This window comes from Artibeus jamaicensis, unplaced genomic scaffold (genome assembly GCF_021234435.1).
Source record: "Artibeus jamaicensis isolate MK-2021 breed Jamaican fruit bat unplaced genomic scaffold, CSHL_Jam_final contig_700, whole genome shotgun sequence".
Classification (NCBI taxonomy): domain Eukaryota; kingdom Metazoa; phylum Chordata; class Mammalia; order Chiroptera; family Phyllostomidae; genus Artibeus; species Artibeus jamaicensis.
Window position 1 is genome coordinate 6,384,913 of NW_026521930.1, and position 25,038 is coordinate 6,409,950.

General features: G+C 52.7%; 1 protein-coding gene across 2 annotated transcripts; it reads left to right on the plus strand.

The window, feature by feature from the left end:
- The first annotated feature begins 226 nt into the window (after positions 1-226).
- MVP (major vault protein) lies at positions 227-24,270 on the plus strand. Of its 2 annotated transcripts, none has more exons than XM_053671491.1 (15): positions 227-359; positions 7,557-7,695; positions 7,887-8,082; positions 12,447-12,570; positions 12,677-12,808; positions 13,680-13,774; positions 14,888-15,124; positions 18,289-18,570; positions 19,449-19,693; positions 19,781-19,978; positions 20,976-21,362; positions 22,030-22,146; positions 22,477-22,603; positions 23,114-23,302; positions 24,004-24,270. In XM_053671491.1, exons 2-15 carry the CDS (start codon positions 7,571-7,573, stop codon positions 24,190-24,192), a joined length of 2,643 nt encoding a protein of 880 aa, XP_053527466.1. In that variant the 5' UTR covers positions 227-359; positions 7,557-7,570; the 3' UTR covers positions 24,193-24,270. The 2 variants fall into 2 exon arrangements, with proteins under 2 accessions (XP_053527466.1, XP_037014406.2); XM_037158511.2 differs by having other exon boundaries at positions 229-471.
- The last annotated feature ends 768 nt before the right edge of the window (positions 24,271-25,038 follow it).

The following is a 25,038-nucleotide window of genomic DNA, read 5'->3' on the forward strand; positions in this document are numbered from 1 at the left end:
TTTCAGCTGGAACCCAGACAGTTGTGGAGGGGCAGAATTGTCTTCACCCAGTTTGGGAAGTTAGAGCCTTATGGGGCAGAGATGAACTCATTCAGGCACCTGCCATAGGTCCCAGGCTCTTTCCAGTGGGGCTAGCTGGCTCTGAGTGTTAGAAGAGCTGCAGCACCTTCAGAGGCAGTCAAAGCCGCCCAGAGGAGAAAAGGAGAACCAGCTGCAAGGGCCCTTTAAATACTCAAGCTCCACCCCCGAGTTTGCCCCGCCCTGCCCTGCCCTTCCCTGCCTGGAAGTGATTCCTGAGGCTGGGTCCCTGGATTTTCCCCAATCCGAGGAGTCTGTTGCAGTCAGCCACACTTCTGGATGTGAGTCCTTTGTACTGGCCCCAAGACCTTGAATCAGTGGTGGAGCCTTGGGTCCGTCAAGGCTCTCTCCAGCCCTGTCCTGCCTTCTAGGGCCTTCCTTCTGCTGGGGCAGGTAAGACCTTTCTGAAGCAGAGCAGGCAGAAGGTGGGTGGAGGGTTGGCCTTTAGAGGTTTTGCTTTCCTTGGGAGTTTTTCTGTGTTGTGAAGTAAAGATAGATCAGTTTGCCACCTCACCGACATCCCTCTCCTCCAAAATCTCAGACCTCTGACTTCAAGCTCCCATGTCAGAAGGATAGGAGAAACTTAAGGGGTCTGTTCACACTCCCTCCTGGAATTAGATTGGGTCTTGCTGTCCTCATCTGGCCTCTGACTGGAGACCTTGACTCTGCCCTGTCTCCCTGAGCCCTCAGAATGTGATTTGTCCACATTGAGATCCCTCAACTTTGCCAAATATTGGGGTTTTCATACTGCCCCCCTCAGGGCTATGCCAGCTGTGGGCCTTGTAGATCATTTAAGAAGTCGTTAGCAGAATGATCTTAAGCCAGGTTTAGTTTCCAGAAGGTGTGGGATTTGGTGAGCAGGGCTTTAAAAAAAAATTTTTTTTTCCATGTCTGTGAGCAGGAAGTAGAAAACAGGAAGCGTAGCCCTAGCCAGTGTGGCTCAGTTGATTGGAGTATCATCCTGTAAAACAAAAGGTTCATGAGTTTGTTTCCGGGTCAGGGTACATACCCAGGTTGTGGGTTAGGGGGCACATACAAGAGACAACCAATTGATGTTTCTGTCCCACTCTCCCTCCCTTTCCCTCTCAAAAATCAATAAGCATGTCCTCAGGTGAGGGTTAAAAATATATGTGTTTAAAAGAAAAAGCAGGAAGTTCATTTGGACTCACCAACCTCTAATTCTAGGGATCTTAGATCTCAGGAGGGAAGCCTGGAAAGGTAGGGGATGGTGGGTGAGACAAATGTCCCCTCTGTTGTGCTCCCTGCCTGGCTGGACCCCTGGATTCTGGGTTATGGGGGAAAGACTGGCAGGAGGCATGCCAACTAACTCCCTAGAAATGCCTGCCTTCTGCTCTGGGCACACAGGGCACCCAGCCTGCCCCGGGTTGGTACTTTCTGGCAGGGCAGCTCTCCAAAGACATGAGCAAATAAGACAGCCACCTGAAGGTTCCCTGGTAACTCAGGCCTCCTTGTGTGTCCTCCCCTCCCAGGTTGCAGAAAGTGCTGATAATTGAGTTGCCATTGGCACTATTTCCTGGAGAGTACCCAGCCCCACCCAACTCCTGTTCTAGGTTTAGAATCATAATTGACATTTGTGCCTAAGAAGCCAAGCTGGTCCTCGTTCGGGGGGGTTCTGCAGTCCGGGTACCCGAGGTGGAATTCTGGCTTTGAACTTTGATTATTCCGTGACCCTGAGCAAGTTCCTTAACTTCTAGGTTCTTGGGAGGGTTAAGTGAGTTAATTAAAGGTATTTAACACTATGCCTGACATTGAAGTTTTTAATAAGTGGGGGCTGTTATCCAGGGGCCCTTGCCAATGATAATGAAAGTTCCAGAGTCTCCTCAGCCCATTGTGAGACCTGGAAACACCCCCAGCTGAGTCCTGGATGAGTTTAGAAAACATCTGGATCAGGGATTCTGAAGCCCTGTTCCTGGGTCACTTCTAATCTAGGTAATCCTTGCCTTCAATGGTTGGCTTTAATCAGCAGCACGCAGGTGGTCAGGGGACGGAGGACAAGAGGCATGCTGGCAGGCCGGCAGAGCTGTTCCTCCCACAAAGCTCCACCCCTTTGGGCTGGAGCTTAGATAAGATTTTCCTAGGAGAAAAAGTTTCTAAAATGTTGCTGCTACATGATTTGCGTGAGACAGATTTTCAAAATTCTCCACTATAGTCCCCTAAAGCGGGAAATAATTTCCCTAAACCAGGAAACTGTCTAGTGGAAACAGTCTCTCTGCAGTACCTGAGTAATGTGACTCTTGCCTTCTCCCAACAAAAACTAGAAGGTGTAAAATCGGCGAAGGTAAACTGGGAAGAGAAGTGCCTGTTGATGACACACTTCTTGTGGGCCTTTCTAACCCTAAGCCTGGTGGAAGTGATGGTGACAAGGCTGAGTCGCTGACCTCACCTCCATCTGCAGGCATGCCTGGACCAGGAGTCTGGGATTTGGGACAAGGGGGTTTGTGATCCCTGGCTTGTATAGCTCAGTGGATTGAACAGGGTCCTGCAAACCAAAGGGTTGCCAGTTCGATTCCCAGTTCAGGGCACATCCATGGGTTGCTGGCTAGGTCCCCAGTGTGGGACTTGTGAGAGGCAACCACACATTGATGTTTCTCTCCCTCTCTTTCTCACCTCCTCCTCTCTCTAAAAAGAAATAAAATATTTTTAAAAGTCGGGGTGGGGGCTTGTGTTGGCTAGGGGACTCCTTGGCCCTGGGGGTGAAGGGGCGAGGGGAGTATGAAGGGAATCCCCTGCCCTTGAGCAGTGAGTGGTCTGTAGTGTGAGGTCACCTTCGTTCTTCCTTCCCCTGGGCATCCTCCAGTCTCTACCCCTCCAAAGATCACTAATTTCCAGTATCTAAACCTAGGAAATAGTCACTTCTATTTCCACTTCGAAGTGTAGGAAAGTAAGGCTCAGAGGCCAGCATGTGGCTCAAGCACGTGCTGGCAATGACAGGACCAAATTCCTGCTGTATGAGTCAGGAGAGAGCAATGCTCGGACCTCACCTCAGACCAATTCATCAGGGTCCTCAGAGACGGGTGGTTGCCAAAGCTCTCCAGGTGGTTCTAGTGTAGTCAGGGCTGAGAGAGGCTGCTGCAGACCTGGGTGCTCATACTTAAATGTGAGCCCAAATAAATCACTGGGGTTGAGTTAAGATGCCAACTGACTCAACAGCTCTCAGGTGGGACCCAAGATTCTGTGTCGCTAATAAGCTTCCAGGTGCGGCTGCTGCTGTTCACTGCAGACCAAATACACAAGTGTAGCTGGTCACCTGGGCATCAGTTAAGATTCACTGTCAGCCACTCACAATGGACCCTGAAGATCTCTGGTATGTAGTGACTCGTCAGTCAATTAAAATTTTCGGCAGCAAAAGTTTATTTTTGAGCCAAGATGCAGGTGAAGAGCTGTCTCAATGAGAGGATGGACCCAGCTTCTCCTTACAGGCTGTTGTGCTCGCCGCTCATCCACTCATTACGCGTCTTCTTGGAGTGTGTGGGGGGAGGTGTGATGCAGCCAGGAAGCTGCTGGTCTCTGAGACTTTGGGGGAAAGCTGACTGTTCTTAAGGAGCCTCATGACACTTGAGGGACATGTGATCAGGCAAATCTGGATATGTACCCAGAGGACAGACTAGGACAGATCTCAGAATCTGGCACTGAAGGGAGAGCTATGAGTGGATTTGGGGTGTTGGGGCCACACCAAAGTCAGGGCAGGACCTTCCAAAGGTCAACAGACTCCTTAACCATGCTCTTTCCAGGGCTCGGTATGTCAGCAGTAAAATGCTCTGACTATTCATGTCATCTGGTAAACCACAAAAGTCTAAATTTGAGACTTGTCACCAACATGCTGCTTGAGTCAAATGGTTTCCCCGGATCTCCTGAGAGGCCCTATATTGAAACTCAGTTCTGTGGATGGTGAGTGAAAAGGCCAAGTCTGTTCTTGGGTGAACTTGGCAGGTGCTCTGGCTGGAAGGAACAGCTGTAGAGCATGGTGGATGGGTGGTCAGGGGGATAAGACAAAGTCCTGGTACTGAAACAAGGGCTACTGGCATGGGCTTGGCCTCATACAAGGCAAAAGTCCAGTTTGATCAGTTGAAAGGATGACTCGCAGCTGAGTCACTGAGCTGGGCCAGGCTCTCAACCCTGCTGACGGAGGCCAGCTGGGGTGACAGATGGTGAGAGCCCTCAGCCATAGGGGGAGGGAGGGATCATCCATCGAGGAGCCACTGGAGGCTTTTTCTAGAGCCTGCTTCCCAGCCTTGCATAACCCAGAGTTCAAATCTTCCCTGCGGGGCCTCAGGGAGCCCTCTCCGTGCCTCCGCCTGCAGCCCTAGCTGTTCCTCTCCCTCCATCTGGCTTCCTGGCCAGGCTTCCGCCCTGCAGAGAACCTGGCAAAGGAGCAGCTGGGAAAGGCTGCTCTTGGCTGTCAGATGCCCCTTTCTTTTCTGTTCTTCTAGCCCCACAGCTGGAGCAACCAAAGACTTGCCACATTCTTGACCAGTACATAGTGAGGGTTGAGGCTGAGCCTCGGGTGCTAGGTCACATGCCCAAAATGGATAAGGAAGCGGCCTCAGGCCACCCTCCCTCAGCAGTGAGACATGGTGCTTCTGAAGAGCCAGGCTCTGTTCCAGGTGCTTTATGATGAACTCAGCCCTCATAACTTGAGTAAATGTCCTATCCCTTCTCAGTTTATTGGCCAGGAAACAGGTATAGGGAAGGCAAGGGACTTGTCTAAGATCACCCATCCAAGGAAAGGTTAGAACCAAGATCAGTTCTAGCCCCCAGGGGAACAGGGGCCCCACATCGGGGAGCAATTTCAGGGATTGGAAGCACAGCTGAGCAGAATGGGACAGTAGAGAGGAAGAAAAGAGAAGGTCCAGATGAGAGTGAGGAGGGCAACAACCCCCGAAGCAGAGCACCAGTCCTAGTATTTTCAAACACTGCCTGAAGTCAGCAGAAGAGGGAGCTCTGGCTTTAGAAAAGCCACTCTCCTACGAGTTAAAGGGGAATTCACTTCATATAGAAAAAGGAGCCATGGAAAAGTGTCAAGGGCAAGTCCCATACAAAGTTGCAAGATAAAAGAATGAGGAGCAGAATAACACCCCTCTGGTGTGAAAAATGTACCAGGAAAATGGATCGAAACTAACTTCTTTTAAAATGAGGCAAGTCGAGGCAGGAAGGCCGCGGATGAGAGTTGTAAGGAAGTCCAGGCTGACTCCGCACTGTAACCGCTGCCCTGTGCTGCTGCTGCTGCTGCTGCTGCTGCTGCTGCTTGGCGGGCGCGCTCCCCGGAGACTGAGATTCTCATCTGGATCGCACCACTAACTTGCTGTGTGGCCTTGAACGACACATTGTCCCTATCCAGGATTTGGCTACTTAGAGCTACACGCACCTATTGTCTTTTCAATTACGGCTTACACTCAATATTATTTTGTATTGGTTCCAGGTGTGCACACTTGGCTATTTTTTTTTTTTTTTTGAGCGAGGGGAAGGGAAGGAGAAAGAGTGGGAGAGAAATATCAATGTATGGTTGCCTCTCATGTGCTCCCTGCTGGGAACTGGCCTGCAACCCAGGCATGTGCCCTGACTGGGAATCGAACTGCGATACTCTGGTTCACAGGCCCGCGCTCAGTCCACTGAGCTACGCCAGCCAGGGCTTGGCTATTTAAAAAAAAAATAATTCATTACATCATATGTGGTACCTTCCTACTTGGCTGCTTTAATTAAAATGTAAGATTTAGCCCTGGCTGGTGTAGCTCAGTGGATTGAGCGCGGGCCTGCGAACCACACAATCTCGGTTCGATTCCCAGTCAGGGCACATGCCTAGGTTGCAGGCCAGTTCCCAGCAGGGGATGCATAAGAGGCAACCATACATTGATATTTCTCTACTTCTCTCCTTCCCTTCCTCTCTAAAGATAAATAAATAAAATATTAAAAAATAATAAAATGTAAGATTTAGCCCTGGCTGGTATGACTCAGTGGATTGAGTGTGGGCCTGTGAACCAAAAGTCGCCAGTTTGATTCCCAGTCAGTGCGCATGCCTGGGTTGTGGGCCAGGGTGCAAGAGGCATCCGAGGGACATTTCTCTCCCTCTTTCTCCCATCCTCTCTCTCTGAAAAAGAAGTAAAATCTAAAATAAAAAATAAATAAAATAAACAGGAACCAGTCAGGTACTTATGAGTGCAACAGGCCAGGTGTGAGACAGCGGGGAGTGGTGAGAACTGTGGTGAGCAGGAAAATCCGCGTCCCATCTGAAGGTCACAGCTGCTCCTTGGCCATAGCCAATTTCACTATGTGGGAACGTAGGGTCTAACTCCTAATTCTTCAAGAAAGTCAGGAATTGAGGGTTTGTGAAAACTCCCTATTTCTAAACCCCAACATTGAAATCGTACAGATTGTGTAGATCAAGTAAAACTCTTGGGCCCCCCCTTGATTCTGCGATGTCATAGCTCCTACCTGGTTTTCCCGTGCCGGTTCTCTCGCCTTGCTTCCATTTCTCACTCAGGTTGGAAGCTGGATGAATGGTGGAGTCAGTGGCTCTAAAACCACGCGACCAAAGTCTCAGAAGACAAGGCTTTGGGTCGCTTAGTAAGCTTGGTTCCCTTTGTGTGACTCAAAGGCACATGTTGTCCAAAGTCCAAGGCATGTTGGAGGCAGTGATGGATGGGGTTTAGATTGAAGGTATGACTTCCCGAATAGACCAAGCACTGGATGGAAGTACCCAGGACTCAGAAGCTGGAAGGATGGGGTAGGAAGAATCCAGTATGCATTTACCCCTTTTGACTTTTCAGTCTCCCTGCTACTCTTGACAGAAGAGAGTTGAGGCTGGCAATGAACCAGAGAGAAAGAGGAGAAAAGAACTAGAACAATTTATGCTGTATCTAATCCAGTTGATTCTATAGGAGCATCAGTTCCATCGGGGATTCCAGGGCTGCTTAAAGCCCAGGGGTGGGGGTGGAGGAGCAGACAAAGATTATGCAAATATTCTTGGGCTGTGGGCTAACATTTGAATACTGCTTGGGTCCTTGGGATGCCCTGAAATGAACAGTCTGCCCTCTGGAGGACCCGCTAATCCCTGCTGTGCAGGGGAAGGCCAAGGCACCCCCAGAGATGGACCTGCACTCCCAGCTCCTCCTACACCTTGGGGTTTGGAGATTGGGAAAGTGCAGGCAGCTGGCTGTGAAGCTGATGGGACTAAAACAAAGGATCAGCTGAGAACGAACCATGGGCTTCTGTGGTTAACTGCGCCCGCCCGTCAGTTCTTGGCAGGTGTGATATCTGGACAAGCTGTGCTGCCCTGGGTGGGAAGAAAAAGGAGAAGGGGGTAGGGAGACAATGAAGGGTAGAGTAATCTGAGTTGGAAGAGAAAGGGTCCTTTCCCCCCAACCCCAGCCGGTTTTCAGGCTCACGCCTGCGTCATCCTAGGCCCCCTGTGTTCATCTTGTATCTTCCCCACCTGTCTATCACTTTCTATGCTGCCCTAGACACAGGAGCTACCATGGCAACTGAAGAGTCCATCATCCGCATCCCCCCATACCACTACATCCACGTGCTGGACCAGAATAGCAATGTGTCCCGTGTGGAGGTTGGGCCCAGGACTTATATCCGGCAGGACAATGAGAGGTTGGTGTCAAGACTGGGCTGTGGGGCGGTGCTGGGGCTGGGGAGGGCCCGTCAGTCCAGCTGGCACCGTCGTCCATCTCTCCCATGGACCAGCCCTCCTTGGGGTCACAGGGAGCTTGCTCTTCCACTCACTGCCTCCTTTGGGATTGGAAGTCTCCTGGGTCCTCATGCCACTTCTCACCCTCCAACAGGGTCCTGTTTGCCCCCGTGCGCATGGTGACTGTCCCCCCACGCCACTACTGCACAGTGGCCAACCCGGTGTCCCGGGATGCCGAGGGCTTGGTGCTCTTTGATGGCACAGGGCAAGTACGGCTCCGCCACGCTGACCTGGAGATCCGGCTCGCCCAGGACCCCTTCCCTCTGTACCCAGGGGAGGTGCTGGAAAAGGTATCTGACCCTCTCTCCTTGTCCCGTCCTAAGGCTCCACACTGCCTCTGGAGGGAAAACAAATCGGGACCATGCGGGGGCGGGGGAGTAACATTTCCTGGTTTTGCCAAGGGTAAAATCCACGCATTGCTCCTCCACTGACCTTCCCCAACCCCTGCTTACTCCTCACATGCCTGCAACAGGCTCACTTGCCCCTCTTTTGAGAGCTGTTGGCCCATCTCACCACCTAATCAGTCAGGCTCCAGAGCCTGCTGGAAGCCCCCGGCCAGTCTGGCGCTAAGTGACCTGTGCCAAGCATAAGCATTTTGTTCACTCACTTGGTGCCAGACACTGGTGTGCAGTGACAGCCGTGGTGGGCAAGATGAGGTCCAGGTTCAGATGCCTGTGACTTTTTCATGGGAAGGCATCTCGGGCCTGCGCTGCAGCCAAGCCGTTGTCCTTGTTGCACTCGGGTCGTGGGCCTGAGCAAGTGGACCTCCCGTCTTTATATCCATAACTGTCCTCCTGCCTCACCTCCTTACCCGCCTACACTGTGTCCCTCCACTGAGCAGTGCTTCCTGATCCTAGGAGCATAGTTTCTAGTACGACGCAAGAAACTTGAGATGTTCCTGTCCACTTAGATGTAAACACTTTGCAGAAAAGTGCGTGTGTGGAGCTAGAAAGTGATGAAGAATGGTTAGAGTGTTAACCTTTGGAATCTGAGTGAACAATGTCAAAGTGTTCTTTTCATTAGAAAATTCCCCATAACCATGGCCTACCTCAGACAACTACATCCCCGTCTGGGTGGTGAGGAGTCGAGGTGATGGGACACCAGTATTGAAAGGTTCCGAGGGTGGAGCAAAAGCCTTCCTATCTCTGCTTCTGCAGCCTCTGCAGCCTCTGCAGCCTCTGCAGCCTCTGCAGCCTCTGCAGCCTCTGCAGCCTCTGCCTGCTGGCCCCCAGCGGCTCCTTGTCTCAAACCCCATGTGCTCAGGTCTCCAAGGGCCAGGCCCTCCCTCCTCAGAGCCCTATGCTTCTGAGATGCTTCTTTTCTACTCTGGAGTCAGACTTGCCTCTGCCTTGCACCACTTTCCTGCAGTCTTCACTGAGAACTTGGTCCGCCCTTCCCTCGCCGCCGCCCCCCCCCCCCCCCCCCGTCCTCCTCAGAGTCTTATTAATGTTCTTGCAATGACCCTGTCAACAACTTGGCCTTCTTGACCTCAGCTCTGACTCTGCCCCTTCTATGCAGCTTCAGCCCCATCCAGTGTGGGCTCGGTAATTCTCCCACCCGCCCCCCCCCCCTTCCCCTCCCCCTCGGGCTGGCTCTGAAATTAAACTCCAGCGTTTTTCCTGCCATGTGCCCCCAGTTCTAGCCCTCTAGTGCTGTGTCCCCTCGAGGCTTTGGATCCCGTCTTTTATCCCTCGGATTCTCTTCGACCCCGACTGAACTCTTCGTTTGAGCCCTTGTGCTCTGGACTGTGGCAAAACCAGGCCCTGGGGCAGCATCGCCTCCTGCCCTTTCTGCACTCGCACCGGGCCCTCCCAGCCTGCCTGCCGCTCGCCGCTGCCGCGCGGCACCGCCAGCAGGAGCAGGTCAAGCGGTCCATGGCAACCCAAGCCCTGCTCCTTGGTTCTCTTCCTTCCCAGCCAGCTTTCTCCCCACCGTTCTCTGTGCGCTTCTAAATATTTGTTATTCTTCAGTCTCTTCCTATTTTCTGCACTCTTGAACAATTCGGGTCACCTACGTAGTTGGAAATCGAGGCCATCTGACAGGATTTGGATCTATGTTCTCTTCCCTGGAAGCCCACCTTCTCCTCCCCACGTGCTGCAGCCTCCAGGGGGTTCCCCACCATCAGGTGGGCTCAGGGCTCATCCCTCTATCTCTGGAACCCTTGTTCCGCATCTAGAGCTTTTCTCCCCTGTCTTTGACTTCTTCACTAACAATAGCTTTCTCTTGGCCGATTAGCACGTTCTGTCTCTTCCATCCTTTTCTGGCCTTAAAGGGTTATTTATGTAAGTTTTTCCTTCCATGGAATGCATTCATAAGGCTGCCAAGTCCTCCCTGACTCCACCACCAGTATCTGCTCTCCATTCCCCAGAGGCATCTACTACCACTCATTCAGGGCACACACTTCCAGAAATGACTATGTGTTCACGTCAACATGTATCCAAAAAGTATCATAACCTGTTTGCATAAGGGCTACCATATTGTTATTTGCCAGTGTCTTTTGAATGGACTGGTGCATCTTGGTACACAAGTCATATCTTGTTTAATTGTTGTTGCAATTCTGTGTGATGTATAGAGGTTCAGTCATTCCCCCACTGGGTGTCATTTAGGATGTTGCCAATTGATACAGGAAAAACGGTGCTGCAATAAATGTCCTTGTCTGCGTGTCCTTGTGCATGCTGGTTTTGGGTTTTTTTTTTTTTTTTTAATAAGAGTAGAGACTAATAAGAGTTGCTGGGTCCTAGAATATGCTAAATTTGTGTGCACTTTTATGAGTGGCCCTGTGAATCTCATTTTGGCTATTTACTGCTTTGCTTTCCCCACTTACTCTTTGAAGACAACTTGTACTTGCTGTCCTCTGCCCTGTTCCCCCACAAGCCCCTGCATCTGGCCCGGCCCCAGCCCCGCCCCGCTGTGCTGCCTTTGACAAAGCACTGAGACGTCCAAACTGCAGGCCCCCCCGTTGGACAGTCCTGTTGTGTCTCACAGGCCCTCTCAACCACATTGCTCTGTTGATCTGCTCTCTTTTTAAAATGTGTCTTTATATTTTGCCCTGTGGATGTCTTTTTTCCATCTTTGTAGAGGTGTCTCCTCCTCACTGCCCTCTCTGCCTTCAGCTTCTGTCCCAAACCCTCATGTGTCCTCTCGTGCTTTCATGGTCCACACCGAACCCTGCCCCTTAGCTCAGAGGCCATTGACTGCCTTTAGGAAGCCCTCTCCTGAATGTCCAAACCAATGCTTTTCCTGACCCCCCAAATCTGTTCTTCCCCCGTATTCCCAATCTTACTTGGTGATACTAGTGGGTACCCAGTCACCCAAGCTGGGAACTTGCCTGCAAAGGCTTGAGGGACACACTGGAGAGAGACAAAGGTGGTAGCCAGGAGACCAATTAGGAAGCTATTTCCACAGCCCAGGAGAGAGGTGTTGACAGCTCGGGTGAGGGCGATAGCCGGGATGGATAAATTTAGGTGGGATTTTCGATGGAACAGATAGGAAATGGGGAGAGAGGAGACGTGGGGGCTGGGAAGCACACCGGACTCTGCTTTTCCTATAACACTCACCTTCTCCCCCTCCTCCCATTCCTTTATCAAAAGCCAGCTCTCCCTGGAGCCCCAGTTCAAATGTCACTTTCTGAGGGCCTTCCCTAACTTCTCCTTCAACTGAACTTCTGCAACCTCTCACCCTTGGCACTGTCCGCAGTCTGCTTGGAGAGAATGGTCTGTGCCTATGTGATGTCACCTTCGGGCACTTAAACTCTGTGACAACGGGGTATGTCCTGTCCCCCTACCACCAGCAGAGTACCATGCACACTCATGGCGTACAGGGAAGGGCTTGCCAGGGCAGTGACCTCCAGCTCTGCCTCTGTCCAGCCCAGGGTGTGGTCAGTGAATACAGTAGAGTGACTTGACCTCCTCTGCCCCACAGCCACCCAGCTGAAGTAAGGAGCAGCAGGTGGGCTTCACCAAACACTGAGGTTCAAGTCCTGATTCTGACCTGTACTAATTGTGTGACCTTGCTCTTATTCTTTATCCACTGTGTTCCTTTCCCGTACTTTTCTGCCTCCCTCAGATCAAAGATCAAGTGAAATTCTACTTGCAGAAACAGTTCTACAAACTTCTAAAAGGCGTGGCTACTTCTTGCCAGGTCCCTCGTCCTGAGGGAAGGGGATGTGATGCCTGGAGTGCAGTGGCTATCTTGTGACCATGAGGCAACCTTGAAACAAAGTCACATGCTTTAAATGTGCCTGTCATAGCAGTTGATACCTTCCCACCTCCTCAGACTTCCCAGAGGGCCCCGGTGCACACCGGGCTGTGAGATGCTCAGTTACTCAGCTTTTCAGATGTACCTTCCACGTGTCCTGTCGAGCCCTCTACCCAGTTTCCCACCTAAACTTCTAGTTCAAAACAACTTCTAAGCACGTCCTTCAGAGGAAGTGTGTACTCAGCTCATCAGCAGTGGCATCGTCTGGCTTAGTCAACCCTGTCTTGGTTCCTCAGAGCAGATGGCTTTGGGACAACCTCTGTCTTGTACTTTCCATTCCAAGTCTTGGGGACATATGTAAAGATTGATGCTGTGAATCCTGACCTCCAGGGTGTCAGTGCGACTCCTGGGGTCACAGCACTGACGCCCCATGACCCCCCCCTTCTTCCCCTATTAGAACATCACCCCACTGCAGGTGGTTCTGCCCAACACTGCACTCCATCTTAAGGCATTGCTGGATTTCGAGGATAATAATGGAGATAAAATTGTTGCGGGAGATGAGTGGCTATTTGAAGGACCTGGTAAGTTCTTCCCATTGGGCTGGAGTGTGGGTCGGAGGCTTCCTGCCTTCCCATCATAACCCTGATACCTTCCAACCTTCACCTCTTCCTCATCTTCCCTTCCAAGGCACATATATCCCCCAGAAGGAGGTGGAGGTCGTCGAGATCATTCAGGCCACGATCATCAGGCAGAACCAGGCTCTGCGGCTGAGGGCCCGCAAAGAGTGCCGGGACCGGGACGGCAAGGACAGGGTGACAGGTGGGACTGGGAAGGAGCACTGAGGAGGGGTGGGCAGGCTATGGCTCTGACCGCCTCGACTGCGGGGAAAGTGGGGGGAGGATGGGAAAAGCCACCTGCGAGTGAGCGCAGCCTGGGAAGAAGTGCTTACCTGGAACCCTTCCAAGCTGTTGGGGGCTGCCCCCAGCTGCTTTGCCCACTCACCTTCACGCAGGCCATGTCCCAGCCTTGATCTGGCTGGTGACCTTGACTGCGTTGACATGCCTTTCCCTCCCCTGCACCCTTTCCCATGAGCCGGGGGCAGTGGCCGTGTCTGGTGTTCACATGCAAGCGGCAGTGGTATTTACGATGTCTTAAATGCAGCGCTTCCTCTGTGCCACATGTGGTTCAGAATGCCTTACAAATAATAACTTATTTGGTCCTCAGATAGCCTTGAGTCACCACTATTCCCATTTTCTGTATAATAAGACGGAGGCACAGAAAGTAGGTTACTTACCTGGGCTTACGGCCAGGAAGGGCAAGGCTGGAACCGGTACCCAGGCCCTTTTCCCTCTTCCAAAACCTCAGCGCCATCTACAGTCCTGGCAGAGGCTGCCCATCTCATGGGAAGGAAATAAGTCAGCCTTTGGAGCTTAGAGAAGTCACGGCAGGTATTGGCATAGCAGCAACCTGGGCACTTAGAAGGGCTCTTTTATTCTCTTGGGTAGCGGTTAGTTTTCCTCTAGACTCAAAGAAAGGAATAAATACCAGGACTCTTGTCAGGCCCTTGAGCCTGGGGACAGTGTCATCTCCTTGTGTACAAAGTCCTGTAGCTCCCCTGTTGTCTAGGCAGGGGTGACTGGGGAGCAGGCTTGGGTGACCTTTGACCCTTACTGCTGCACTCTTGACCCAGGAGAAGAATGGCTGGTCCGCTCCGTTGGTGCATACCTGCCAGCAGTGTTTGAGGAGGTTCTGGATTTGGTGGACGCCGTGATCCTTACAGAAAAGGTCTGTGCTCTGGTGGATGTTAATCAAGGGGCCCTGGGGTTGGGACTGCTCAGAGTGGCAGAGGTGGTGGCAGGCACAGGAGTGAAAAGGAGAACCAATATTTCTGAGGTCACTAGAAGAAAGCTTCAGAGGTCAGATAACCTGAGGAGTATCCCGGGTCATCTGAAAGGGTTAAAAAGTCCTCCTGGGTGTGGGGGCAACTTTGCCCACAAGTGCCCCCGTCTGCCACAGATGAAAATGAAACTACCAAGACATGATCTGCTTGGGGAGGAGAGGTGGCCAATCTCTCAGAGGAGAAAGACCAAGAACCTCTTCTTCAATGGTTTTTATTAGGTTCATAATACACAGGAATACAGGTAAAGCTCATCAATCAATATCAGGCAGCAAGGATCAAACAGTAGATAACATTTCAAAGAAATCTGAGGGCTTAATCTGAGTGTCTATCAGGTAAGGGGGTTGCAAAAACTTTGGGAGACATACTCATTTCCTGCTCGGACCCTTATCATATGAATGAAAGCACTCTCAGCAAAGCAGGCTTCACAGGACTTTAGGAACTCTTTCTCATGCCCAATCACCCCGAAATCCACTCTAGCAGGGAAGGGGCTGCACCGCCTTCCTAGTCATAGGTTTTCAGGCTTAAGTGGATTGGAGCCAGGAAGCGTTTCTCCCAGATGGAAATGGGGACTCTGCTATATCAGAATAGCTGGGGGGCGAGGATCCATCACTCCCTCTTTGTTGCAGCCCCCCAAGTCCTTCCTTGAGGGCCTCCCAAGTGATCATGTCTGGCTTAAGTCGCCCCCCTCTGAGGGGTCTTACCCATCTCTGACTAACCGACCAAGCGTTGGGGGCAGAGATGGATGAAGCAGCAGCAGTGTTGCTGCCGGGGAGCTGAGCTTTGTCTCCTAAGTGGCTCCCAGTCTGGAGTTCACTCACTCAGCCTTATCCATGGGGGGCAGTTACAACTCCTGAAACCGGGCAGAGCGGTTCCCAACACCTAGGTTAGTAGAAACTGGCATTGAGACCTGGGAGCATTTGTGGCCAGTGGGCTTCCCAGATCTCCTGAGGAAGTTGCAGGTGGATTTACTCAGACGTCTGACATGTCTTGCTCTGCAGACAGCCCTGCACCTCCGGGCTCAGCAGAACTTCCGAGACTTGAGGGGAGTGGCCCGCCGCACTGGGGAGGAGTGGCTGGTGACGGTGCAGGACACAGAAGCTCATGTGCCAGATGTTTACGAGGAGGTGCTGGGTGTGGTGCCTATCACCACCTTGGGCCCCCGAAACTACTGCGTGATTCTTGACCCAGTCGGACTAGATGGCAAGAACCAGCTGGGACAAAAACTTGTGGTCAAGGTAAGTGCCTCTACCTCCCCCAGAGGGTGAATGCCCTTAAACTGCATGAGAGCCTCAGACCTCTCTTCCTTTTCTCCCCCCACCCTGGGTACACATTCTGGGAGTGCCACCCTTGTTGTGGCTCCTGCCGTGCCTGGGCGCCCTAGGTTCTAGCTCTGAGACTCTCGGCCACTGATCTCCCCAGCTGCCCCTGACCTGAGTTACGCACCGCCCCTGTTGGGAGCACCTTCCTGACCCTGCCCTGTGCCGCGGACTGTGAAGCTCATATTTCTGGAAACTTTGACATCCTGCATTAAAAAAAAAAAAAAGCTTTTGGTTTACCCTTCTCCCCAGCCCATACCTCAGCCCCTGTCTGAACCATAAGGGACCAAGTGGGATCGGCACACTTTTTTCTATGAAGGGTCAGACTGCCGTTGTCTAGGGCTTCGCAATTGGTAAGGTTTCTATGACAACTACGGAGCTCTGCTGCTGTTCTATGCAAGCAGCATAAACAGCTTGTCAGTGGACGAGCACCCCTGTGTTCCGGTAGCATTATATTCGCGTGAGCAGGCAGAGAAAGCTAGCTGATGAGTGTATAAACATTGTGGTATATCCAAACAATGGAATATCATTCAGCTATGGAAAGCAATGAACATGAGCGGTTGATCAGCTTCCTACAACATGGGTAAACTTGAACGCCATGCTCAGTAAAAGAAGCCAGACATAAAAGACCACATCCTGTGTGAGGCCGTTTACATGCACTGGCTGGAAGGGTGAATTTGCAGAGACAGAAAATAGGTGGGTGGGCTGGGCAGTGACTGCTCCCGGCACAGTGCCTCTTTCTGGGGCGATGAGCGTGTCCTGGAGTTAGACTGCGGTCCTGGCCGGGCAACTCGTGGGTGTGCTAACAGCACTGAATTAGATCCTTTATATGGGTAAATATCATGGCGTCTGGGTTATATCAATATAGATGGGGTAATAATAAAGTATGTTAATAATAATTCATTAATATTAATGCAGTGAATTCTGTGATTTGCATACTTACAAGTGTAAGCCTACCTTGGCTACCCCTGTAAAGGCGCAGGCAAGATCTGGCCCAAAGACCGGAGTTTGCAGAGGCCCAGATTACACTGTCCCAACACAAAACATAGGAGAAGTTAAGAGTGACAATATGTTCTTTTTTAAAAAATATATTTTATTGATTATGCCATTACAGTTGTCCTATTCCCCCCTCTGTTCCCCTCCACCCTGCACACCCTCTCCCCCACCATTCCCCCCTTTAGTTTATGTCCATGTGTCACAAGTTCTTTAGATTCTGTATTTCCCATACTATTCTTGCCCTCTCCCCATCTATTTTCTACCTACCGTCTATGCTACTTAGTCTCTGTACCTTCTCCCCGCTTCTCCTCCTCCCACTCCTCTGTTGCTAACCCTCCTTGGGATCTTCATTTATGTGGTTCTGCTCCTGATCTAGCTGTCCTCTTAGTTTGCTTTTGTTTTAGGTGTGGTTGTTAATAACTGTGAGTTTGCTGTCCTTTCACTGTTCATCTTTTTTATCTTCTTTTTCTTAGGTAAGTCCCTTTAACATTTCATATAATAAGGGCTTAATGATGATGAACTCCTTGAATCTGACCTTATCTGAGAAGCACTTTATCTGCCCTTCTATTCTAAAATATATTATTATCTTAAAGGGAAGAACATCAATGCACCTCTCTAATAAAGCTTTGCTGGATAGAGCAATCTTGGATGTAGGTCTTTGGATTTTATGACTTGGAATACTTCTTTCCAGCCCCTTCTTGCCTAATTATGTAATTATGATGTGCCTTGGTGTGTTCCTTCTTGGGTCCAACTTCTTTGGGACTCTCTGAGCTTCCTGGATTTCCTGGAAGTTCATTTCCTTTGCTAGATTGGGGAAGTTCTCCTTTATTATTTGTTCAAATAAGTTTTCCACTCGTGGCTGTTTCTCTTCCCCTTCTGGTACCCCTATAATTCGGATGTTGGAATGTTTAAAGATGTCCTGGAGGTTCCTAAGCCTCTCCTCACTTTTTTTTTAAACTAACAGCTCCCCAGGTTCTCCTCACTTTTTTGAATTCTCATTTCTTCATTCTTTTCTGTTTGGTTATTTTTTTTTTCTTCCTTCTGGTCCACTCCCTTGATTTCAGCCCCAGTTTCCTTTCCATCAATATTGGTTTCCTGTGCATTTCCCTTCATTTCAATTAGTTTAGCCTTCATTTGTTTCTCTAATTTGTGACTAAAATCAACCAGTTCTGTGAGCATCCTGATCACCAGTGTTTTGAACTGTGCATCTGAAAGTTTGGCTATTTCTTGGTCGCTTAGAGGTATTTTCTCCGGGGCTTTGAGTTCTTCTTGAGCCATAATGTTTTGGTCTGTTCACGCCTGTTACGTATGAGGGGCAGAGCCCTAGGTGTTCACCAAGGCGGGGCCACCCAGGTTGCTGGGTTGTGACGCTGTATGTGCGGGCGGGGTCAAAGAGAGGCAATAGCGGTCCCCTCTGCTGCTTCCCGCCACTGGGTCCTGCGTGGTCTGTCTCATTGCATGCTCCTTTGCCTGGTTTATCTGCACGTGAATGTGTGATCTCAGTCAGCCTGCCCGCCTTATGCTCTCACTGGGTCTGCCCGCTGCTACCCCACACCTGGGATCCGCCCACGGCCGCCTGGGGGCCTGGGTCGGTCTGGCGGATCTTTCCTGTGCAACCCCGCTCCTCCAGCCACTGACTTCGCCCCTCTTACTGGTCTGGCTGAATGGTTCATTGTTGGACTGCCATATAGTTCAATTTTCTGTGTTTTGGTTGCATTTTTGTTACTAAAACTTTGCTGTCTTTAAACTTGGTTGTGTGAGGAGGCACAGTGTTTCCACCTACGCCTCCATCTTGGCCGAAAGTCCAGTATGTTAATTCTTAACTGTTGAGCTTGTGAGGATTCAGGTCCTGACAGTTCACAGTATCTTTTAAGGGCAGGTTTGACCAGATAGGATCTGTAGGCATTTGGAGAGCGCTTCACAGTCCCAATAACCCTGTACTGCATTGGAATGTGCAGATGGGAAAGTGTCTTTTGGGCCCTTGTCCTGGAAAGGAGTCCACGGCCCCATGGGGCTGGGAGAGGGGCCAGTTGAGGCACCTGCTACCCTGGGTGGCCGCTGATCCTAACCCTATGTCTCCCCACTAGGGAGAGAAGTCTTTTTTCCTCCAGCCGGGAGAGAGGCTGGAACGAGGTATCCAGGACGTGTATGTGCTGTCGGAGCAGCAGGGGCTGCTGCTGAGGGCCCTGCAGCCCCTGGAGGCAGAGGAAGATGAGGAGAAAGTCTCACGCAAGGCTGGTGACCACTGGCTCATCCGCGGGCCCCTGGAGTACGTGCCATCTGCCAAGGTGGAGGTGGTGGAAGAACGTCAGGCCATCCCCCTGGATGAGAACGAGGGCATCTACGTGCAGGATGTCAAGACTGGAAAGGTGACAGCTGAGGGCTGGGCACTGTCACTGCTGTGTGGCCGTGGTGGTGGCGGCTTGCTCCGGGCCTGCAGGTGATGCCGATGGGGGAGGTACGTGGCAGTAGTGAGGAGACTTCAGCAACATTGATAGCAGCTGCTGAGCCGCAGGCAGATGTGAGGGGATTCTGCGGAATGTTTGCCTTCCTTTGTCTTCAATTTCTTAACTTCAAATTTTACAAACCCCCAAGGGAGAAGGCGAACCGGGTTTCAGGACGGGGACTCTGTACCCACTGCAAATCCAGCCCCTGGCGTAAAGGTCTGACTGGGGCGTGTGGCACAGGAACAGCGAGAACCCACCTCCTCCCTTATGCCCTTTTCCTAACAGAATCCTTCCTCTTTGCCTTCTTACCTGAAACCTTTACCTTGGTTTGACCCAGGACCACATCTCTGACCTCTTTCTCTAAGAGTCCAACCTAGAAGTAGAGCTCAGAATCCAGGCAGTGTTAGTGTGTGCTGCCTATTTCCTAGGATTGCATCTGTCCCCAGGACACTCTCCAAGCTGCCCCATGAAGGAAAATTACAGAAGAAATATTATCAAGCCCTTACTATATGCTAAGTTCTCAGCATCAGACATGCGAGATGTCATTCACTCCTCAACCCTGCAAGGTGGCCCCTGTCAGGGCTGCGTAGCAGATGGGGAACTGAAGCACAGAGGTGAAGCAGCTTGCCCAAGGCGATGGAGCCAGCAGCCGCCAACACGAATGCAGCCTCGCCACAGAGACTGTGTTTAATCACGCTGCGGCACGACCCCCTGCACCAGTTCTGCTTTAGGGCTGCTGGGCAGGGCTTTCTCCCTTCCACCTCTCCTGGTGACGTCCCTCCTTGTCCCCTTTTCTTGAGGTGCGTGCTGTGATTGGAAGCACATACATGCTGACCCAGGACGAGGTCCTGTGGGAGAAAGAGCTGCCCCCTGGGGTGGAGGAGCTGCTGAACAGGGGGCAGGACCCGCTGGCAGACAGAGGTGAGAAGGACAAGGCTAAGACCCTGCAGCCCTCTGCTCCCCGGAACAAGACCCGAGTGGTCAGCTACCGCGTCCCTCACAACGCTGCCGTGCAGGTGTACGACTACAGGGAGAAGAGAGCTCGGTGAGGGGCTGGACAAGGGGCTGGACGAGGGGCGGGGGAGGGTAGCTGGAGAGGCTCCCCAGTGTCTGACTCGCCCTCCCTCCGCAGTGTGGTTTTTGGGCCTGAGCTGGTGTCGCTGGGTCCTGAGGAGCAGTTCACGGTGTTGTCCCTTTCGGCTGGGCGGCCCAAGCGTCCCCACGCCCGCCGTGCGCTCTGTCTGCTGCTGGGGCCCGACTTCTTCACAGATGTCATCACCATCGAAACCGCAGACCATGCCAGGCTGCAGCTACAGCTCGCATACAACTGGTAAGGGGCGGGAGGAGCAGCGGGAGCTTCTACTGGAGCAGCCCTGGGGGAACCCTGACAGCAAGAGATGCCTCCTCCCAGTGTCGGGCTAAGGATGCGGTGGGGGTCAGACTGTGCTGTGGCCCAGGGGGCCATGCAGGGGTTCCCAGAAATTCAGTCTGATGCCCCGGGGGAATGACAGGGAAGATGTGGGCTCACCCCCCAGGAGCAGGATTTTGGGGACGTGATAGGAAGACACTCCCCAGCAAAACTCAGCATATGTTCAACAAAACACATAACTGCAAGGCTGTAAAAAGATCTGTCCTACTGGTGGGAGAGGGCCGTGTGGGCGGGAGGTTAAGAGCACACACTCTGGGCCGTGGCCTGGGTCAGCATCCCAGCCCTGCCATCTGCTGGCTGTGGACCTGAGCCAGTGACTTGGCATTTTCCTCGGTCTCCCCGTCTGTAAAGTGAAGAGGACACGTGACCATCAGTCTCACAGGCTGATGACAGGCTGCAGCAAGCATCAGAACAATGCCTGTGTGTAGTCAGAGCTTGAATGGCAGCAGCTAGAGGTGGAGAAGATAAGTCACACCCAGGAGCGATGCACAACACTACCTAGGGCGTGTTCTTTACCTCTCGGCTGAGTGGCCAGGGCCTGGCAACGCGGCGCTGCTCTCTTTGTGGCACTGGAGCACGACAGCTAAGGGCATCGGCCCTGGAAGCCACACTGCCTGGGTTCAGCTGAATCTGGGTCTGTCACTTAACCTCTCTGGACCTCTGTTTTCTCCTCCATGAAGGGGATAATGCTCCTCACAGAGTGGCAGAGAATGAGATGGGAGCGCGTGTAAGGTTCCTAGGACTTCACGTGGCACACGGCGGGCACCAAGCAGCATTCTCTGCCCTGAGAGGCCCTGCCCAGCCAGGAAGGGTGGGTGGAGGAGCCCCATTCAAAGATGGGGAAATTGTTGTTTCATGGAGGAAAATGCCTCCCTGTTTTGGGCCTCTTCACTCATAGGCACTTTGAGCTGCGCAACCGGAAGGACCCCCAGGAGACGGCTAAGCTCTTCTCTGTGCCTGACTTTGTGGGCGATGCCTGCAAGGCCATAGCATCCCGGGTGCGGGGGGCCGTGGCCTCTGTCACCTTCGATGACTTCCACAAGAACTCAGCCCGTATCATTCGCACTGCTGTCTTTGGCTTCGAGACTCTGGAAGCCAAGGGGTCTGACAGCGAGGCCCTGCCCCAGGCCCGGGACCGGGCCATCTTCCCCCAAAACGGACTGGTGGTCAGCAGTGTGGATGTGCAGTCAGTGGAGCCTGTGGACCAGAGGACCCGAGATGCCCTGCAGCGCAGCGTCCAGCTGGCCATCGAGATCACCACCAACTCCCAGGAGGCAGCTGCCAAGTGAGTGGCTTCCCCTGATGGTCAGTCTGCTGTTGTCCTTACCCAGCAGGGAGCTTGGCCCACTTAAAGTGTGACTACATGTCACCCTGCTCCTGTGGCTTCTCTCCTCGCTTGTGTGAGAACCCAGACTCATTTCGGGGTCTTCCAGGCCCTCCGGAATCCAGCCCTGTCTCTCCCACCTCCCCTCGTCCCCAGGCTGCGGGCCCACCAGCTCCTTTCTGCTCCTCAGATGCACGGTGGGGCTTACGGCCTTCTGCAAGGACTGCTTCCTGTGCCCAGGGCTCTCCCCTTGGGAGCTCCAGGGCAGGCTCCTCCTTGCAGTGCCCTTTGCTTTCCGCCCTAACTGAAGCAGCACCCTCTTTGCCAAGTCATTATTGTGTCCCCATACTCATTTTCAGGGCTCGTCATTGTCTAAAGTCACCCTAAGTTATTTGTTTCTGTCCCCACTGGGACGAAGGTTGCGTCACAGCAGGGGCCTTGGCCACAATTTTCTGAGTCTAGAATCATGCTAGGCCCACGGCGTGCACACCCTTCGCTTCTTCTTGAATGCCTCCCATGGGCCAGGGTCCGTCCTGGGCACCCAGTAGATTGGTGGTCCCCGCTCTTGGAGCTCCGGTTCCAGCTCTGGCCTCATGCGAGCATCTTCCCTGTCCCGTCTCCCACCCAGGCACGAGGCTCAGAGACTAGAGCAAGAAGCCCGAGGCCGGCTTGAGCGGCAGAAAATCTTGGACCAGTCAGAAGCTGAGAAAGCTCGCAGGGAACTCTTGGAGCTGGAGGCTCTGAGGTGGGTCAAAAACTAAAGAAATAGAGTAAAATTTTTTAAAAAAAAGGAAAGAAAGAAGGAAGGGAAGGAGGGAGGGAGGGAGGGAGGAAGGAAGGAAGGAAGGAAGGAAGGAAGGAAGGAAGGAAGGAAGGAAGGAAGGAAGGAAGGGAGGGGAGAAGGAAGGAGAGAGAGAGAAGAGAGAGAGAGAGATGGCCTGCCAAAGCTCTTGGCAAAGCAGCTGGTGCGGGCAGGAGCCGGGGTGTGTTCATGGAAGCTGCCAGCAGCAGTCCAGGCTGCAGGAGAGCTGGGCGGGCCTTCTCTGGGTGCCGCCTGACTGCGGGTTGTCTGCAGCACTGCAGTGGAGAGCACCGGGACCGCCAAGGCGGAGGCCGAGTCCCGTGCAGAGGCGGCGCGCATCGAGGGACAGGGCTCTGTGCTGCAGGCCAAGCTGAAGGCAGAGGCCCTGGCCATTGAGACGGTGAGAGGGGAGATGTCCCTGGGAGGGTGTGGCCTTGGTGACTGGAAGAGGCCCAATCCCTGCAGTCCCTAAAGCTGAGTAGAGCATCAAGTACCATAATGTACAGCTCTTTTCAAGCATTTTGTGGTTTATAAAGTCCTTTGCCTTCTACCCAGTCACTTAATGCGTGCCTGGAAGACAAAGACGGTTATTACACCCACCTCACATGTAATAGGGGCCCAAACATCGGACGGTTTTGTGCCAGGTATTGTGTGTTTTACATGCGTGATCTTATTTAATGCTTGAAACCCCATGAAGTAGGTGTTACTGTACTTTACAGATGAGAGCACTGAGGGTTCAGGGGCCCCCGTGGGTCACTACCGAAAAGTCGGCACAGTCAGGATTTACGCCTGACTGTCTGTAAGTTCGCAATTCCATCCTGTTCACCTCAGCTCCCTCAGCCTTGCTGGCTGGGTGACTTGCTGGACTGTCCCCGGGGGCCACATGACTGAAAGAAGATTCCCCTTTCAGGAGGCTGAGCTCCAGCGGGTACAGAAAGTACGAGAGCTGGAGCTGGTCTACGCCCGGGCCCAGCTGGAGCTGGAGGTGAGCAAGGCCCAGCAGCTGGCCGAGGTGGAGGTGAAGAAGTTCAAGCAGATGACGGAGGCCCTGGGCCCCAGCACCATCAGGGACCTTGCTGTGGCAGGGCCAGAGATGCAGGTGAGGGTGGGGAGATTACAAGCGGGTTGTGCGTGTCTTGGGATGATACTTGGAACCAAGAAGGCAGAGCCGGGGAGGCAGATACATCTAGAGAGATGTCGGGGACAGAGGGGGCGAGGTGAGGTAGTGATGGCACTGTCCCTGTGTGACACGTCCTGACCCGTATCACCGAGTGTGGTGTCATTCTGGGCGCTGTACCAGACTCAGCAGGGAACCAGAGCTTCTGGGGGGACAGTAAACGGATGGGACATCACTGTGACTGCTGCTTTGAAGGAAGTCGGTACACTGAAAGGGGAGGCGACTTTTCAAATTAGTTGGTCTAAAGAGGGTCACTCTGAAGATGGTATACTTGAGCACTGTGTAGAGTTGACAAGAACTTCCCAGGAGAGTGTCCAAGAGAAAAGACACAATGAAACTTGGTGCATTTGAAGAACAGAAAAAAACGGCCAGCAGAGGGTAGAATGCTGAGCTCCTGCAGGTAGCCACGGGCAGGGGCCATATCTCTCAGGCCGTCCAGGGCCCGAGGATGACACTGTCGGTCTCCTCTTGTGCTCCTTGCTGAGCACTGACTAGCCCTACGAGGATGGCTTGGGCGGCAGCTGCAGTGTCAGATGGGAGTGCACTGCAGCCCACCCCAGGGCGGCGGCCAGGGGAATGAGGGAAGGGACCAGGCTCTGACTCTCTCTTCTGGCTCCCTCCAGGTAAAACTGCTTCAGAGCCTGGGCCTGAAATCAACCCTCATCACTGACGGCTCCACTCCTGTCAACCTCTTCAACACAGCCTTGGGTCTACTGGGGCTCGGGTCTGAGGCCCAGGCCGCAGCCACAAAGGTGGCCGGGGAGCCTGGCCCCAAACAGCACCTGCTTCTCCAGTCCTCTTCTGTCCCTTAAATTCTCAGAAGCAACCGCATCGTGCCTTAACTCCATATTGTGTTGACAATTAAAAATGTACACTTCCGGGCATTTAAACCCTCTTCTGTTGCCTCTGGTCTGTGTCACAGGAGAGCTTAATGCAAGGGCGGGCAGAGGAGTAGAGAATACCCCTGAAATCTCGAGATAGTTACTACAGACTAACCCCGTCTGTAATGTGGGAGGAAACTGAGGCAGGGAGACTAACCTGAAGTCACCCTGATAGCCAGGGCCCCGTGTCTTACTCATCAGTCAGACTGTCCTCCGGGCAGTCAGTCAGCTTTCCTTACATTCCAGGCGGGGGAGGTGATGCCACTGTGAGAGGATGGCCCTCCTGGCCATTCCTGGCCAGCCCCTCTGGGGTGGCACCTGCACTAACAGCATCTCTTCTCACTGCCACTGACTCCAGGGCCTCAGCTTTGTCAAGGGAGTTCTGGAGTCTGGCTGCACGTGCATCCATCCTGCCCTCCGCACTTGGAAGGCCCCTTTGGTGCCACCTACTGGTCACACCTGGCCGGCCTGGAGCCAGGCACCTGTGCACTTGTCTGTCTCAGATGGGAGTGTCAGATGGGGAGGAGGGTCCTGCAGAGGGGCAGTAGAACTAGTATGGGTCCTTCAAGAGCGCTGGGGGGGAGGTGTTTGCCTCCCCAGTCTCTCCCATGACTAGCGAGAAGCCCTTATTTGGGGAAAGAGTCCAGGTGCCGTGGGTCTGGGCACACAAGTGGAGGCCGCAAGGTGATCTGTTCTTCGGCCCCAGTACAGCCGTAACCGGCAGGCCTGCCCGGTCTCTGCTAAGGAAGCAAAAAGATCCGAGGTGAAGAAAGAAGC

Excerpts from the sequence above, each read along its gene's own strand:
- MVP (XM_053671491.1), top strand. The coding sequence starts at position 7,571 with ATGGCAACTGAAGAGTCCATCATCCGCATCCCCCCATACCACTACATC. Across the intron at positions 13,775-14,887 it reads CCGTGATCCTTACAGAAAAG|ACAGCCCTGCACCTCCGGGC; the intron begins GTCTGTGCTCTG and ends CTTGCTCTGCAG. Across the intron at positions 18,571-19,448 it reads AGGATGTCAAGACTGGAAAG|GTGCGTGCTGTGATTGGAAG; the intron begins GTGACAGCTGAG and ends CCTTTTCTTGAG.